Source organism: Aptenodytes patagonicus, chromosome 11, assembly GCF_965638725.1.
Source record: "Aptenodytes patagonicus chromosome 11, bAptPat1.pri.cur, whole genome shotgun sequence".
In the NCBI taxonomy this organism is placed as follows: domain Eukaryota; kingdom Metazoa; phylum Chordata; class Aves; order Sphenisciformes; family Spheniscidae; genus Aptenodytes; species Aptenodytes patagonicus.
Window position 1 is genome coordinate 2,454,141 of NC_134959.1, and position 17,621 is coordinate 2,471,761.

The window sequence follows — 17,621 nt, forward strand, 5'->3', positions numbered from 1 at the left end:
ACATGGATACACTCCTTGAGGAGCACTGTAGATATACGTACACTCTAACAGAGAGGCCTCTTTGCTAATGATAAATGGTACTTAAAAAAAACCAAATATGCAATAATATAAAATCCACTCCAAAAAGTCAACTGCGAGAAATGTGAGTTTCTCCATTTACCTTTGTTACACAAAAACATTCACATTTGTGGGTACTACAGGCACCTGTTGTAAATATAACTTAAGATCCAAATAACTTTCAGGTATATTGAAAAACAAATGGCATTATTACTGCAAGTTTCCATTTCTGTTGGGGTTTGTTTGGTCTTTGTGGGTTTTGGGACGTTTGTTTGGTTTTTTACCTGAACCACTGTAAGACGATGATGAAGGTGTTCGCCTTGAAAAGCTTTTCACGGCAAGACTCTGCCCTCGCTGTTTCCGCCTCCAAGCTGTTCGGCATTTGGAGTCTATGCTTTGCTTGATTCGGTACCAGTCAGATTCTGTGATTGCAAATTTGTAAAATAGGTGACCTGTAATTAGAGAGAAACACAAAGGGGTGAAAATCAGCATGAATCCGTATTTTCAGGAAAATGCATAGATGACACACACTGTCACACACACAAGGTGAACAAAGCAACTCTGAAAATTTTAGAACTGCCCTCCTGCTTGACACTGCCTAAAGGAATACAATGACATTATGAAAAACGCCAAAGCTATACAGCGATGTGATTTCAACAACTATTCACAAAATTAAGTAAACATACATATGCACAGTTACATACTTAAAAATGTCAGCGGTCTATGAAATTTTCTAATCTACACTTCTATCCATGGAAACTGCACTGTTACATTCAAGCTGTGCAACACTGATCAACAGAAGGATTCAGCACTCCGAAGCCAAAACTGGATAAAGCTTTATTTCTCACTGGTAGTGCCCCACAATATGTGTAAGTCTGATAAGTAGGAAGCCATATAAAGCTCCCTATTAAAAAAAACCCTTCTTTTAAAGCTCAGTTCAAAATTCATCAGAATCCAATAAAAATGCAATACAGAATTAGAATCTTCTGAAAAGGTTACTACTAGTATTAAGTCATTTAAAGAGCTACATTATGCACTTTCCAGCACTTGGTGCTAAGTTGCCAAACTGTTATATAAACACAACGTTGACTCGCGAGTTGAACTGAGTATTTTGAAACAAAGCTCACACAGATTGAGCCCTGCTGCCAACTCAAACCAGGTTCGTTATCATGTGCAACCTCTGCACCCGAAGGGAAAGCTTAGTTATACAAGAAACAGAGGGAGCAAAAAGACTATTTCAGGTATGACAAGAAATACTTGTTTCAACATCTGGACAAATGGCTTTAAAACTGGGAAGGAAACATGTTGTGCATTGTCAGCTGTTTCAAGGTCCTCCCCATATTGCTGCATACTTTTACCATTTCATTGTAAGCTTGAGTGGTTTATATTTTGCGTAAAGCATCAACAGTTGAGAGCATTTGACTGTACGTTAAGAGAAATTTATAATCCTCTTGGCTGCAGAAAAAACACTTGAAAATGTAAACCCAAAGGTTCAAAACCCGTGAATTAAAACAGAACTATCTGAACATTTAACATCCTCTAAAACTTCAGTACATCTAAACTTTCCAGATTAAGATGTGCAATACTGCATTTAAAAAACAATCCAAAGCTGTAATATATGCTTTTACTCAACATGACTATGCTTGAAGGATTAAAATTCTTATTTTCCTTTTGGTATCAGTTGCTTTCCATATACTGCAAAGTAAAATAATCTTTTCAACCTAGTGGGTTTTCGATCTTACTCTCAAATAGGATCCTGATCCTGTGAAGTACTTGCTTAAGCTGTTGTATAGTCCTACGAACAGGATATGGTCTGCTCCTCTAAGACAAATGAGTTGAAGCCCACAGCTGCAAAATTCCAGGTTTGCACAAACTAAGAGCTTTGTACTTTTCCTTTGTGTTACAAATGAGCCCAGAGTCCTCAGAAACTGAAATTTGCAGGTTACTGATCTAACATAGTCAGGTGGAATACTGTATCTCTTAAGTCATCATCATTTTTAAAACACACTTATTTTCTGATGCTCTACATGTTTTTATAGATCTGTTCAAAAAGCAATTTGAAATAAAGTAGAGAACATACAGGAGGCAAACAGTGGCATCAAAAAGCTAATTCAAAAGCGCTTTAAAAGCCCCAAGATTTCTCACTGGCAAGTGACAGCAAGCACGTTACTTAGAGATTGCTTTAGAACCCCTCCATTATGTCTCCAAAAAGGGGGTGGGAGTAGGAAAAGAGGAAAATCAACTGAAATCATCATCTGCTGCCGTGCAAGTTTCCTTTCCATAGGTGTCAGCAAAAGGAAAGCACATTCTGTATTGTAAATATTGAGACCACATTTCTCAGTGTAATCTATTACTAATATGCACTACACAGAGAAATGGGTTTATAAATGTTAGCAGTAGTGTCCAATAAAAATAGTTGTGCTTTAACTCTTTATATGACTTCAGCTGTCAGTACGTACAAAAACACTTCTGTAGTCGTACACAAAACAGTCATATGCTCTGGTTATTTTGAAAAAATGTCCATATTTCATTCATAAATACATTTTAATGACTTTCATGTTGTATGCTGCTCTGTTTAGAGAAGTGACTGAATCAATTGTAGGTCAGAGAAAACTCTCATAGAAAAGCAGTCTAGCTAGGAATTTTAACTATTACAGTGTAATCCATGGGATATTCCAGGATGTCACTTAATTCAAAGAGAAATCAAAAGCAATATAAATTATTAGGAACAAGATAGTCTCAGGTGCAGCGAGCTGTTCCTACTAGGGGACCCAGGCCATGTAGGACAAGAGCTTGAGAAAGATGATGAGTGCCAGAGCTGTGACATAAAACGTCCCAGGAATTGCTCTATTGAGGGAAGACAGGAAAAGACCTTCTTCTACTTACTGATCACAAAAGCTATCATTTAATCAATGTGATAAGGAATGGCCATGAAATACTGGATAGAAAGACCACTACCTTTCATGGAGAGAACATGACTACAGAGGAAAGCATAGAAAGCAGATAACAAGCTAAACAGGGTAGAGTCAGAGGAGAAGATTTTAGGCTAGAGAGACCTAAGACATCAGTCATAGCTTTTCAAAGCCAGGCGTGCTTATTTCTTTTCCCTTATTCATGAAATTCCTACTTAGCTGTTACGGTGGTCGAAGGTGTAAAACTGGTATAGACAAAACGCCTGCTGTTTGCACAGATTTTTACTGTAACTGCATACTCAGTCACAGTAACTGCATGTGCAAATTAGGCATGAAAAATTAGCCCTTAAGTACAAAGATAGTTGATATAAAGGTTAAATGAATTTCAGATGTATAAATCTACCCAGTTGATATTACAATCTAAAATGTTATTCTACGAACAGGTCGTTAGCAACCACATTTCATAACAGTCCACTGATGACTGAAGAAAAATCTAATGCTAACGACAGTGGAGTATTTTTTAAGTAGATAAAAAGTTCACCATAACATTAGAAATATGATTTACCTGTAGTAGAGAGATACATCCCGAAAACATGTGCAAACAATATTAGAAAACTGAAGCATGCTGACTTTCTGTTCTCTATCCATAAATGATCCCATGCAGGAGAGCGTTCAGCTGTCTCATTCTGAGTATGTCAAATACCAAAAAAAGTGAGAAAGGCAGCACTAAAGCAAGCTACTGCAAATGAGACATTTAACTTGGGGAAGTCCATATGAGAAAAGACAGAAATACTTCAGTGAGAAGGGATTTGACTTTTTCGGAACATTTGCTAGTCAAAAGCAGCATGAAGCATTGTAATTTTTAAGCGGCACAGTATCTATGAGCCACATAACAACCCTGCTAAAAACACATTAAAAAAATACATTCAGCAATATAATTCAGCACTTTGGCAAAAAGACAAGAGTATTTTGGAAGACAGATGTACTTATACAAGGAGAGTGAAGTAAAGGATTTAGATCATCTAAGGATGGCTGACTGTTTTTAGCGATCTTTTTATTTAGGACAATGGATGGTTGCCGGTAACATTCACAACAAAGGATGTGCTTGTTTTTAAACTTTCAGGGTCCAAAGTTTGCTTTCTTTGGGAACCTCACTTCCTAAACAAAGCTTTCTATGAAAACACACCAGAGACTTAACATAGTTCAGTTATTTAACAAATTGCAAGAGCTTGAGTGATTTCTATAGACCAGATACATACTAGCAGCTGCTTGGGAGACAAAGATCTGCGCAAAGAACTCACAGAGACATGGGCTATTCTGAAATGCACGAAGAGGAAATCACTTTGGTTTGCAAGCAAGAACCAACGTTCAAACCTTATCAAGCAAAAGCTTAGGAGGAAGGCATGTGTGCATCAGAAAAATTAAGGAAGACAGCTTTAAAAGCCAACAGGTGCATCATACTAAGTTTTGCCTTCCACATCCTAGTTTAGAAACACAGCATATTTTTGCCGAAGTTCCTATAAAACTAAAAAGACGACTGACACAACTAGTTCTAGAATGCTTCTTGTGCACCACAAAATAAATCTTTCTGTGGTTCAAAGGAAAAAAAAAACCCGCTTGGAAATGCAGTGAAGATGATCTGGTACAAACACAAAGATCGTCAGCAATGATGTCTGAAACGACTATATACTCCCAAACTTTTGGGGCATCTAATGTACAAAATAGGGGGAGAAAGGGTTGTGGTTTTTTTAAAAACAGGGCTAATTAGGAAAAAAAAAAATGAAAACCCCATGAAAACAATGTTCCTGAGAAAGTAATCCTCTCTTAAAGGTCAGAAGTCAGTCAGCAGACGAAACAACCCACATAAAACATTAAATTGTCAAGAAATATAATTGAGAACAAATTGAGGAGGAAGAGAAGACATTTGCAATATCAAAACCAGACATGAATATTCCATCTTGATACTGCATTCAAAATCAGCCTCCTAAAAAACAAACTTCATGTCAATAGCTTGCACTTGGATCTTGCTAGGTTGTGCTGCCTCCCATTCTCCATGAATACCAGATTTCTTCAGAAAATTAAAAGGTAAATCATTGTTTTCATGGACTTGGCCGAGTTCCCTTTGCTGCCATTTATACCAACATGGCATAGACTTTCCCTTTGTTATTGTTACATTTCGAAAGATTAGGGAAAGTGTTAACCCCAGAGAATCTAACAGCCACACATGTAAAATAAAGATGTTTACATTAAATGTGTAATCCAAACAGATTTGGTTAACTGTTCCTTCCATTTCCAAATTCAACATAATTTTTACTGTCTAGAGAAAAAGCAACAGGATGTCATATTCAAAATTCAAATGATTAAAATGATGAACAGAATATTTTTTTAATTGACAATAGGATGGATATTATGAAAAACACGGGCTTCAGATTCTGCCTGCACAGAATCATGAAGAGGGGCAATCATTTAGGGGTTTGGCTAACAAAATGCATTTTTTCACATAAGGGTCATACATTTGGAGTTCTTTTTATTAAACAAATAGCGTATGACAACAAGATCTGCTGTACTAAATATTGGAACAGCAGAGGAAAAAATTAAGCACCTCTGAAGTTACTTCTTGCGCCTTCAGACTTCAATTCTTCAAACGTAATTATGGTCACGCATTGACCATATTGAAACAATTTTGAAAAGAGTAATTGTTTACTCATTTGACAGCTGGGGGGGGGGTATGATCTCCATAGCTGGGAGGCAGTTTCCCCCCTCCAAAACTCAGAATTGTTTAGGGTTGGGCAAAGGGATGCAGGAGGGGAAGGCAACATCGTACTCATTCAAGGAAAACTCGCCCCGCTACAGTCAGTGGGATGGCAGAACCTTGGCAGCTTCTCCAACGTCACATGCTTGTGAACGTCAGTCATGTCACCAGATAATAATTTTCCATAACATTCTCATCCACAAGCTAAACAACATCCAAAAAGAGATGGGGGGGAGCTGTTAAAAACACGGAGAGAGGGAAGAGGGAAAGAAAATTCAGCTACCAAACAATTACTCTGTTTTCCATTTTATTTCTAGAGTTCCTTTGTTTAACTATTACATTCACACCTTTCAAACAGCTACAAAATTTATAGACTACTAGAGACTAGAGTGCACACTTTATAGTGCAAACTGTATTCAGGGGGTACTTACGAACAGCCTCAAATACAACTGAAATCCTATTCTACTACACACACCTAAAGAAGGATTTACTAAACCTGTGTCAGTAACCAGAATATTTTAAACAGTCAAATATTAAAATCAAACACTATAAAATGTTCACAAAATCTGAACTTTTTCAGGAAATTTTCAATTGTCAGCTTTTAAAGAAAAGAAATGCCCTGTTTTCCTAGGTACAGAAGATACGGTTAAAGAGGATTTCTGCAAATAAGATTCCATAGAAAACAGATTATTTTACTGTACTCTTCAACTAAGTTATAATAATATATAAACCTCAAAATTCCACGTTAATCAAATCCCTTTCCACTTGGACAATAGGAACTCAACTCTGTACTAGAGATCATGAGGAGTCTTATCTTAGGTAACTTTATGACAGAACACATAATGGCTAATTTTATAACAACTGCTCTACAACAAATACCTAGCAATTGTTCACCTACAGTAAGAAAATTAAATGTCATGGCAAAAGAATAAGGAAATTCATAAATATCACTAAGAACACAATTGAAAAAGCCAGGCACGTTCAAGGAAACACTCCAGATGTGAAAAACGTCAGTGAAGTCAGTGGTCTTAAGTGTGAGCATGTGATTAGACAATTTAGGGAATAAGGACTAACTTTAGGAACACCAAAAAATGTTTTTTCCAGGAGTGTATTGCTCATATTGCAAATTCTCGTGGCTTCCAGATGCCATCATGATGTGGGTGTTATATAAATACACACGTCAGCAGATTAAGGACCTAAACTCTAACATTGTACTTTCACACCTTTTACAAGATAACTGGAATAGAAGTGAGACTGTGCACATAAATTTCTGCAGACTGAACTGACATCAGCCTATCAGCGTCCCACTCCTACTCCCCAATATCCCAGTAACACAGGTCTTACAATTACCAAGACACCATCCACCCCAAACTATGACTACTATAAAATTCCCCGAGTTCAAGAACAGGATGGGTTGAGGTAACAGCCTATATCACTCATTGCTTCCCTTTTAGAATGAAAATCTCCTTTCTAACATATATGAAAGCAGTGTGTTTTCACTATTTCAAGAAAACCAACAATTTAAAACAATGTTTTCTCATCTCAGCTCCTAAAACAAAGCCAAGTTCACATTAAGTATCTGTCTGGTAGGAATGCTTTCTGGGATCAAAAGGGTGCATTTTGATGGACCAGCATCAAAGAAAGCCAGAAGAAGTGTTAAACTACAATCAGCAACTATTTATAAAATGCTAATTACACTGTTCAGACAATCGGCTAATTACAATTCTATGCAAATAGAAGACTAAACCATTTGTAAGAACGGGCAAGAAAGTTTTCCTCAATAATGTTAGATTACTCTATCACATTGAGGAAACATTTCAGAAATGAACTTGTTTTAAATATCTACCAAACAGCATAAAAAGTGTTTGCACATACGGGCTTGTGTCTCAATAGCAGGTTAAAGTGAAAGTGGATTATTCACTGCTTCAATCATTACAACTTTCTCTGTCAATCTGAAGCTGCAGATCCGACGATTTGGTGGATGCAGACAGACGGCTGTAACCACATTTATTTTCTGCATTTGTCTCAAGCATACCAGATCAAAGGCCTACTGCAAGAGACCATTCACCTTTTACAAGTGATTGCTAGAAGTGTTTCTGCTTCGGGTAAAATACGTGGTCTCCAACATCCAGCTAGGTTTTTTTTGTTGTCTGTTTATGGGTCGATTGGGTTTTTTAAAAAAAAAAAAGTTATGAGAAAGCAGTACAACCCAAAAGGCATGAGGTTTCTCTTTCTCTGTTCTTGCTCTCTCTAAAACACAGATAGAAAGTCTTGTATTTTAAAAGATTTAAAGCATTTTGAAACCAAATGTATCAAGAGAAAAGCAAGCACCTTCTTGATGCTTATACGCAGATCTGGCTCAGATTTCATTCTGGCAATGTACTGTTCCTCAAAAGAAATAACAACTAGCTTTGAATTATCAGAATATTTAACATCTAATTTTATTTTATTAAAAGTTAATTTTTCAGAATGTTTCATTAATATTTATTAATATTTAGAGTATTTGCCCGAATATTTCGTTTTTAACAAATCACAGAACCAGAGGAAACACGAAATTAAAGATTATTTTAAATGCCCTTATTCAACAAATTAAAAGGACCCATGCAGCTCTACAGGACCCTACCAGAAGTTTCAAAAACAAAAATAAAATTAATTAGCATCTAGAAGCTCCAAATTCCACCAGCGTATCCTCTTCCAAAACAGAAGAGCTCCTACATTCAGACACACCTTACCACCTTTCTGGAAAACCAGCCGGTCTATTTTTATCTATTTTACCAAGAGCAGAACCTGTTTGATTTTGACCCTTCAAGAGACAGCCATAAGCATGCAAATAATGCCATCTAGTGGAGCGTCAAATTTACCATTCTGGCAAGAAACGACAGCATTTTTATCCGTGCATGTGTCTGCTCAATCTCCAACTCCCTTGCCGGACATGCCAAGTGCTACAAAAGGTTAGCAGAACTGCAGAACCAGAGATAGGCTGTGAAATGGAAGTGGGCGAATTAATCACTACAGGAATAAAGTATTTTTGATGTTCCTGGTTGCACACTTTGATTGAAGTGAGTTCCACGCGGTGTGTTACTGTAGTGGCCGTAGGGCGTTCCCCCTAGGGATCTTTTGATCACTTTTCTCTGATGGTGACAGAATATCAACAGCTGCATAAATGTAACTGTTTAATAACCAGAGTTAATTACCAAAAACATGAAGTGTCTAACTCATTAAATGAATCGATCAACCCGCACAAGAAAATAATTCTAGACCAAACCAGAAGTTTTATAATCTGAAAATAGAAAAGTCTTCCTGTCATCTACTACAGACTTGCCTCAGTTCACAAATTAAATGAGAGGTACTCCACTACGATGATACTGGACAAATGACATACGTTTGCTTCTATTTTTTCCCCCATTTTTAAAAGAAAACACATTGCTTGCTCTAAAAAAGATGTTGCAAAAATCCAAAAAGACACGGCAAATAAAACAAGATACCTTGAAAAAAGATCTACGTTTCATTTCCTCCCAAAATATATATATTCATGCAACATTTGGGTCTCAGTATGAAAGCAAAATTGCATACTTCATATAGCTGTACAGCTAAAAATTGCAGTGGCAGCATTCCATACAGACTGCACAAGCATTTTCATCTGAAATGGCTTTTCACGAAGATTAGGACCTAAAGACTCCAACACTCGTTTGACTTACCCGGCCACTAACAACCTCCTTCCAAATAAAATACCTAATGCGCTCATGATAACTATTACCTTCTTTTTGCATAATAAAAATGGACTTATGGGATACCATCTTTTAAGTCTTCAGTTAAATTAACCTTTTGGTTTTGCACATTCAAAATGTCAGAGCATTCATTTATGATCACAGTCAGCCAGCAAAGATCTTGCTATTTCTTTTACTCACTGGGAGAAACAATCCCACAAGGTTTATCAGACGTCATTCTGTTTTGGAATGGAACATACCTAAGTATATGATGTGTTTATTGCCAAAGGATCAACTTACTGTTTGAAATCAAAGTCTGATGCTCAAAACAAATGGAATCACCTAAATTGAAGCAATAACGCTTGATCGAAATAAATGCTTCTGATTTCAAGGAGCTGCTGCCAATAACCACACATCAGGTCATTTTTGATAGCCACAATTTTACGGGGAATTTGATTAAACAGCTGTTTGTCTTTTAACACAGCAGCACAATGCGATCTGACAGAACCGGCAGCAGAACCGATGGAAAAAGGAGGGTTGTTGCTTTAACCACCCCCTTCCCGAGACATCCCGTTACATAAGCCCTCACCGCAGTGCCTCAGGAGCCCATCTGCATGGCAAACGCCACCACACGTGCCGCCAAGAAAAACTCACTTATGAATCAACAACGAAAATTTCTCCCCTTCCGAAGGAGCTTGTGGGTTTGGAAAGGACTGGCACGACAGAAACCTGAACGCTGCAGGAATTTATTTACATTTTACTTGCAGTCAGCTTGAGGCATCTCCTCACTTCACTTTTTAACCCTTGTGAAATGAAGAAAAGAAAGTTCAAAGCCAGGAAAGGAAAAGCTATGCAACTTACTGGAATTCTGTTTACGAGATTTTGTGAAATCACAGCTCTCCTTGCATGCAGCAATGCGTTTTCCAGATGAATGTACATTATTTTTGCACTGAACAATCTGTGTTTGGTGGCTGAGCTGCTTTTCCTCTCAAAACGTCAGGGATCAAATACTTTCTTAGACTCTTCATGTCTTCTAAAACCACACCGTAAAAAGTTCAATTTTGTCATTTATAGGCCTTCGATAGTAAAGAAAATATTTCTTGTCTGGAGTCCATTTAGAGTTCATTAGGATATTTTACTTATGGAGGGACTGAGCCTGAGTGATACCGGGTAACCACCAGCCTCCTCTACAGATGGCGAGAGTAAAGCACGCTCCACATCCTTCTGAATTAGGCCCTAAAGGGACATCTCTGCTGCCCACTGTAGTAACTACCCTGCAGACAGTCATAACACTGGAGTAGTTCCACGTATGGAGGAATCAGCCCAAAGAAAACAGTGATTAGTACAACCGTGACACAAAGAGTCCTCTATTTCGCTTGTAACTTCATAGGTTGGATGGATCTTCAGTATTGATAAAGATGATCCTTGGACATCGCACTCAACACATTGGTTATAAATGGTCCAATACTTCTTGCTGACTTCAGGGTTTGGGGCTTGTTAATACATGAATATGTAATAACTTCTGAAATCCACGCAAGACTCCCTTGATTTTCGTTAGAAAAAACCAGCACTCGTTCAACTAAGTTATTGTATTTGTAGCAGTAACTTTCCCAATGAGCACATCTTTCTTACAAATTACAGAACTCGCCCCTTTTTTTGTTACACACTCCTGAAGCAACATTTAAAGTCACTGAGAAAACTCCTTTACGCTCACACTTATCTGAATGTTTTTAGCTGCCTCTCAAGAAGTGAGGACCAGCGCACTTCAGCACATACTTTAAATAAGTATGGCCAAAGCGGAGAAGTATTGACAGGATGGAACACCTGTGCATCGGCTGGAAAGAGATGGTCCAAGTGACCTAATGCATTAGCTTGCTTCTTTCTGTAGAGCCTACGAACTCACAAATGCTTGACAGGACATCATGCGCAATCAAGTTACATGCAATCACAGTTGCAACTGACAGGCTAAGCAGCTGCTTACGTTCAGGAATGGAAAATTAAATTCATCGCTCATACAATGCAAGAACAACAAGAGAAGTGTGAGAAGGAGAGAGAAAACACACTGCCAACAATTTATTTTATTTCCCAAAATTGCTGTCTTTATTTCAGTTTATTAAACAGTAACTGGCCAGGAAAGTAATTGAAATAAACATAAGTGCCCAGGAAAGAAGAAAACAACAGCCAGCATTAAATTACAGTGCTTACATAAAGTCAGTAAGCAAGTGCCAGCATTGATGCCATTTATGAGAACTGCGGCACTGAGATAAACTCAATGGGTTCTCATATTATCTTCTTGCCTAGCCTCAAAAGAGGTTATCACTTCCCTCCATGTGGCAGCATTTAATTGATTCACAAAGAAGCAGCTATTTGGAACTGAAGCCAGACTTTTGCAGCTCTGAGGAAGACGCCGTGTTTGAAAAAAGCAGCACTGCTGCATCACAAGGCCTTTCCCGAGGGTGCTGTACGAAAAAAAACTAATGCTTTTTGGATATGAGAAAAGCACAACAGAAATGCTTTCTTTCACTTCTTTCCATTTAAAGATGTGCTGAACTCTTCAGACTTTGCTTCTCACTCTCTTGAGTATGAGATAGTTCAACACCTCTGCAAACTCTCCCTCCTCTCTTTCCAAGTTCTGCCCCAGCGTTCTCACCACTCTCATGGACTTCAGAATGAACCACAATGCAGTTTTTCTGAAATTGTCACGTGGAGGTGGTCCACTTGGTAAGATTCAGAGCAGAGGTTTTGAATAGCACACAGCTCAGGAGAACCTGCTTCAACTCCCCCATCTGCCACAGGCATGACGCTGCAGAATTGGGCAAATTCTTGTCTGCTTATACTCAACCTTTCAAACTGTAAAGTGAAGTCTGTCCTACCTCTAAGCCGTGATCTGGCAGTTGAGGAGAAATGCACTACAGCATCTGATAACACCGCAGTCCTCAAAGGAACAGGCTGAAGTGAATTTTTATTTCCAAAGAGCTACAGTCCATGGTATTTATTACTAGGAGAAGAAAATGCTGGCAAAAAATATTTCCAGGGACCACAAGATTAGCTCATTCATGCGGATATAAACCACACAACTTCTTTTCAGACTACTATAGCTTGGAAGATTAGTTAATGTCCTATATAATGAAGTAACAGAAGCATGGGTTAAACAGAAAACATCAGAGAACCTCAACAAATTACTAGCTTGAGCACTGCCACTAACCCATTCCTCTTCCCCCCAAACCTCCAGAGTATCCAGAGCATGACTGATTCTTGAGTTAGCTGGTCTGTCAAGGGGAATGACTGAAACGACAATTAGCAATGTGGTCGCAACAATCCAAGTTACAGAAGTTCATCAATTTCTAGTGCTGACGAAATACTAAAGAGGTAGGACAAAATGCCAATTTGAAAAGGTTTGAGTTTTGGTTGAAGTTCTTCAACAGTCTCCTGAGGGCATCCAAGGTCTAGATACATGTCTAAAAATTGCTGATAACCAAGACTTGAAGCAATCTCTGTTGCATCTAGGTGTAACACTGTTTTAAGCCATTGTATATATATTATACACTCTGACAGTTAGTGACTACAACGATATTTAGAAGTGAGACACATGAAGCCCAGAATTATAAACAGGAAATGAAAGGAAGACAGAGAGTGTGCAAAAAAAGTATATGAAGATTAGGAAGGAAAAAAGGAGATAAGAGGAAAAATTGATGTAGTTTATAAAAATACAGCAAGAAAAAAGGCTTTTTAGTGGAAAAATGAGAAAACGGAAAATACTAAATACATTCTGTATCTATAGTGTACACTTTCAGTAACTGTAATGTTTATTTATATAAAACATTCTATATAACAGCAACAGTCTACAGTATCTCATAAAACAGATCCACTGGTGTGAGAAACATTAGAGCTAACAGTTTGTCCATGAGAAGCAACTTACTACCCTTCCCTCCAATGTTTAAAAGCACGATAATGATTAAGACAGACAGAAGTGTGGTATATTTGTTGTTTATCCTGCATTGCTATTAAGATCAAAACCTTCATTAAAAGCAAATGAGAAGCTGAAACAGTAGTGACTTACTGCGATCTGCCGATTTTACATGACACAAGTTACAAGTTGCTTAAACTGGCCCAACCTGCATTATGTTTGGGTTGTGTGCATGAATATATATATATATACAGATACGCTGATCTAACTGACATACGTTACACAATCAAGCAGGAGTCAAATGTGTTTCCTATTAAACAAATGCGGGTGGTCTGCTTCAAGCAGTATTGTGTCAATGAATTTTGTAAAGCAGTATAGTGCTTACTTCTATTTGAACAGCCCTCTGAAGAGGACATAGCTATGTTTCATTCTTCTATCAAAGTGTATTAACATCTCTTTCAACTAATAGAGTAGAAAGGTGGTCCCACCTTTACTGGAAGCAATATTATGACACAATACAAACACCAAGCTTTGATTACCAATTTCCTTCTATTCTACGTTTTTAATTGCATCTTAAAAAGTAAAGTTATGTGCCATTTGAAACAGAATATACATCATTTACCATATAGTTAAAAATCAGACTTTACCATAAGGTATTTTCAGATCACACTTTTTTCCTATGTTATTTAAATGACAGGGATGTATTCTGGATGAAATAAATGTTAACTCATGAACGGAAATCAACAAAAATTCACTCTACGAAGTAGTCTTGGAAGCAGATGGGAAAATTCAACAGAATAGTACTAAGCTGGCTGTAACAGTACTCATACATCTTTCACCATGGTGCCCTCTCCTCTGCGGGTACTGGGGTTTTTTGGTGGGTTTTTTTTTGTTCTTTTGGGGTTTTTTTAAACAACAACCATGTCCGTAATGTGAGAGTTATTTCAATATGCATAAATAATTCCCTGAGCAACAGACGACTGTATGGAGCCAAAAGAGGACTTCTGGTGTCCAACAATACAACTGAACTAAGGGCACAGGTTCCCCTTAACACAATTAGTGAATTTGTATCTCCTTCCTTCACCCAAACACTTGTTCTGCATTTAATTTGTAGGTACTGACCTTCTCTCCTCTTGTCATAATTGGCCAAAACTGACAAATATGTTAAAAAATGATTGGTGAGAGTGCAAAAACACATGTGCAAATGCAAGAGGCTTTCACAGAAAGTGTGTCAACAGTAACAAAGTTAAACACACAGGAAATAACTCATGTTATTTTGTTTTCATTTAATTACTTGAATTATTTCAAAGAATAAGAACTATTGATAGATTTTCTTTTATGAACTTCAGAAATCCCCTCTCAATTTTTTTCCGAGACGACATGCAAAATCATCCTTTGTGTTATAAAGCTTCTTATATATGCAAAATCCTGAATTTGGAAATCTGTTTTTTTCCAAACTAATTTGTGGAGATTGCTATAAAATCTCAAAAGAGCTAAACCTGTATTTTCTGTTACACAAAGAAAATTACAACTGCGGATGTTCTTATATCATATTTCACCAGAAAATGTCTACATTTTTAGTAGGGCTGAAGTAATGAGCTACTTAATAACATATAGTGTGTTTAAGTCATTTTGGTTTCTTGCCCAAAAATTCTCTTCAATACCACTGCCACCCCACAAGCAAATTTATACCACAAGTGAAAATTTATACTTCCACAGATAAACTTTCATCTCTCTTGCGGTAAACCCTAAGCAGTATATCAAGAGTTTTTAATAAACATACATCTCTTCATTTTCAATAGTTTCTGCATATTACACAAAATATTCTCTCTATTAAATACAGATTTGGTTGGTGTTTTCTTTTGCTCCTAGAAAAAGAAAGGAAGCAATATCTTTCCACTGACAAACTTTAAGAAGCTTGAAACAAAAGGAAAAATAAAATCCTTTATATCGGCTTGAGCTTTTCTAGCTATAACTGGCAAATGCGAGGCTGATGACATTAGATTTTTCATTTAAGTTTAAAATAATGCATCAAAGTATTACTGCTCAGAGCAGAAGCAAACCACATTGTTAGGACAACAACCTAATTTAGTTCCCATGCTAGCGCTGCACTCAGTTTTTGGTAGTTTTCATGGAACAACACTTCACCAGTAAAAAACAGATGGCCTGTGGACTGGTAAAGCAAAGTGGGTATGGCATGGCAGGGCTCTTCCCAGTACCTCTCTGACAAATATTAGGGATGAAATTGTGGCACAGCTGCACTCAACAGGAGTTCTGCCACTGAACTGAACATGGCCAGAATCTCATCCTCGAGAGTTATGAGTCATCCATACGCTCACTCACATCACAGCAAATTCATAAACAGGCTACTGAAATGAAATTTCATTTCAACTTAATTATTCACAGCGATGACATATTAGGTTATTACATGAAATCATCATTTCTGGACCAATGTTGTAACTGTTAAATTTGCTGCTTCATCAAGTTTACATGCATTTTCGTCATTTGTTGCCACAGGATTCTTTGTCATTGCTGATAGCGAATCTCAATAACCATTAACATTTAGGTACCCAAAAAAGCAAACTCTGGTCAGATTCACACGGGGTGTATTTTTTCCAGAAGGCATACACAATCCCTAGGTTGTTATGGACTGGTTCCCAAAAGAAAGCAACACTAGTCAACATGAAGAAGAAATAAAGATATGTTTCAGACACCTGGATCCCAAACCTTCCGAACCGTGCTTATGACATCGAAGACACAGACAGTGGTTTCTGTGCCCAGTGTTCAGAATGCAGCTGCTTATGATCCACTGCTGTCACTTTTCTGCCATTGCAGACCTTTTCCAACTGCAGGGATCACTTCTATAATCCAATTTCTTCATGGTCAGAATGCCTCATAGAAATGACATAATCCCTAGCTTGAGCATTCATTCACATGAGCACATTCCTTCCCCATGCTCACATTTCCAAAAACCTGTTCTTCCTACATGAATAGTTATAAATTTCCTTGTTTGATTTGTGCTCACAGATTTAAGCGATGGGGAAAAGGGTTGCTAGTGACTTGCTTTAACATTGGAGCAAGATTCATTTCTTCATGTTTCTAAAAACTAGTGTCAACAAAAATCTAAGTTTTAAAAACACAATGGAACAAGGTCATTTACATTGATGAGATCAATAGATAAAAAGGTTTTGGAGATCAAAATTACTTTGAATCATAATCTCCCTTAAAAATACATATTTAATGTATTTGCAGTAGAAGCCTGAAGTCTTCTGCTTCAGGTATATAACGAGACAAAAATTGGCCTAATGCAGCAAACTGAATGGGTTAGTTTTGCCTATCAATTTCCCTGAGACAGCCAGCAAGTTACTAGAAACAAAAGCAGGTCAATAGGACTGTATTTCCTCAGCTCGGTTCAATGTAAAGAAAGCACAGCAGTCTCATTATCAAACGTTCTTCACATTTTCTTCCGTGTAACTATCAAACACATTGCCCTAACAGAAGCATAAAAACAAAACATCAAATTCTTCAAACACCATTCAAAATAAGCTCTCTCTGGCTATGTTCTTAAGCCTTAATTGGCACTTCAAATTGGCAATTCCATACAAAACGCTCTAGTATAGCAAATTATTCCCACTCTACTAATCCATTGGTGACCTACATAAGATGTGACTACAAAGAATCTTTTAACAGTGAGATCCACTGGTATATTAAAATCTAGTTCAATTAGTAAAGCTGGTCATTTTTAGACTCTCAATTCCAGACTAACATTTAAATTTGTTTCCTCTTTACATGCATAGCAAAGGTATCACACAAGAGCTGTAACACTTGTGTCAGATGCTTGGCTGTTTGAGAGGCCTTCACCCACCTCCTTTTCTGGAAAATATTTACACCATAGCGCATGGAACAGACTTGGCTGTCCTCAACGTATTCACTGAGTAATCCTCTACGAGAAGTCACTGTATCAGAGCAAGATGCGTATGTCCAGGTTCTTCTTCACTCAATATAGTGGCTATGCCTACTATATTCTATATGCAAAACACATTTGATTCCTTTTAAATTGACAAAAATTGCATCTTCAGTATAAGTAATATCTGTTCATTACTGCATAATGGCTTTAATAACCAAAAGACTCAAGCACACTGGAGCTGACAGAAGTACATTAGCATCATACGCATTCCTGTTACGAATCCACAGACTTTATGATATTTAATCTCTCCTTTAGTAGAGATTGCAAATTTCTTCCATCTCAATGTCAGCAAGTCTTTTGAAATAATACACATAAACGG

At 37.4% G+C, this 17,621-nt stretch overlaps 1 protein-coding gene across 3 annotated transcripts in view; it reads right to left on the reverse strand.

Moving 5' to 3' along the window:
* BANP (BTG3 associated nuclear protein) overlaps window positions 1-17,621 on the reverse strand; it is a 153,523-nt gene that overhangs the window by 84,272 nt on the left and 51,630 nt on the right. For all 3 annotated transcript variants that reach the window (XM_076348951.1, XM_076348952.1, XM_076348953.1), the window contains exon 8: window positions 342-509. In XM_076348951.1, the coding sequence (XP_076205066.1) occupies window positions 342-509 (168 nt within the window). The remainder of the gene's footprint in view (window positions 1-341; window positions 510-17,621) is intronic.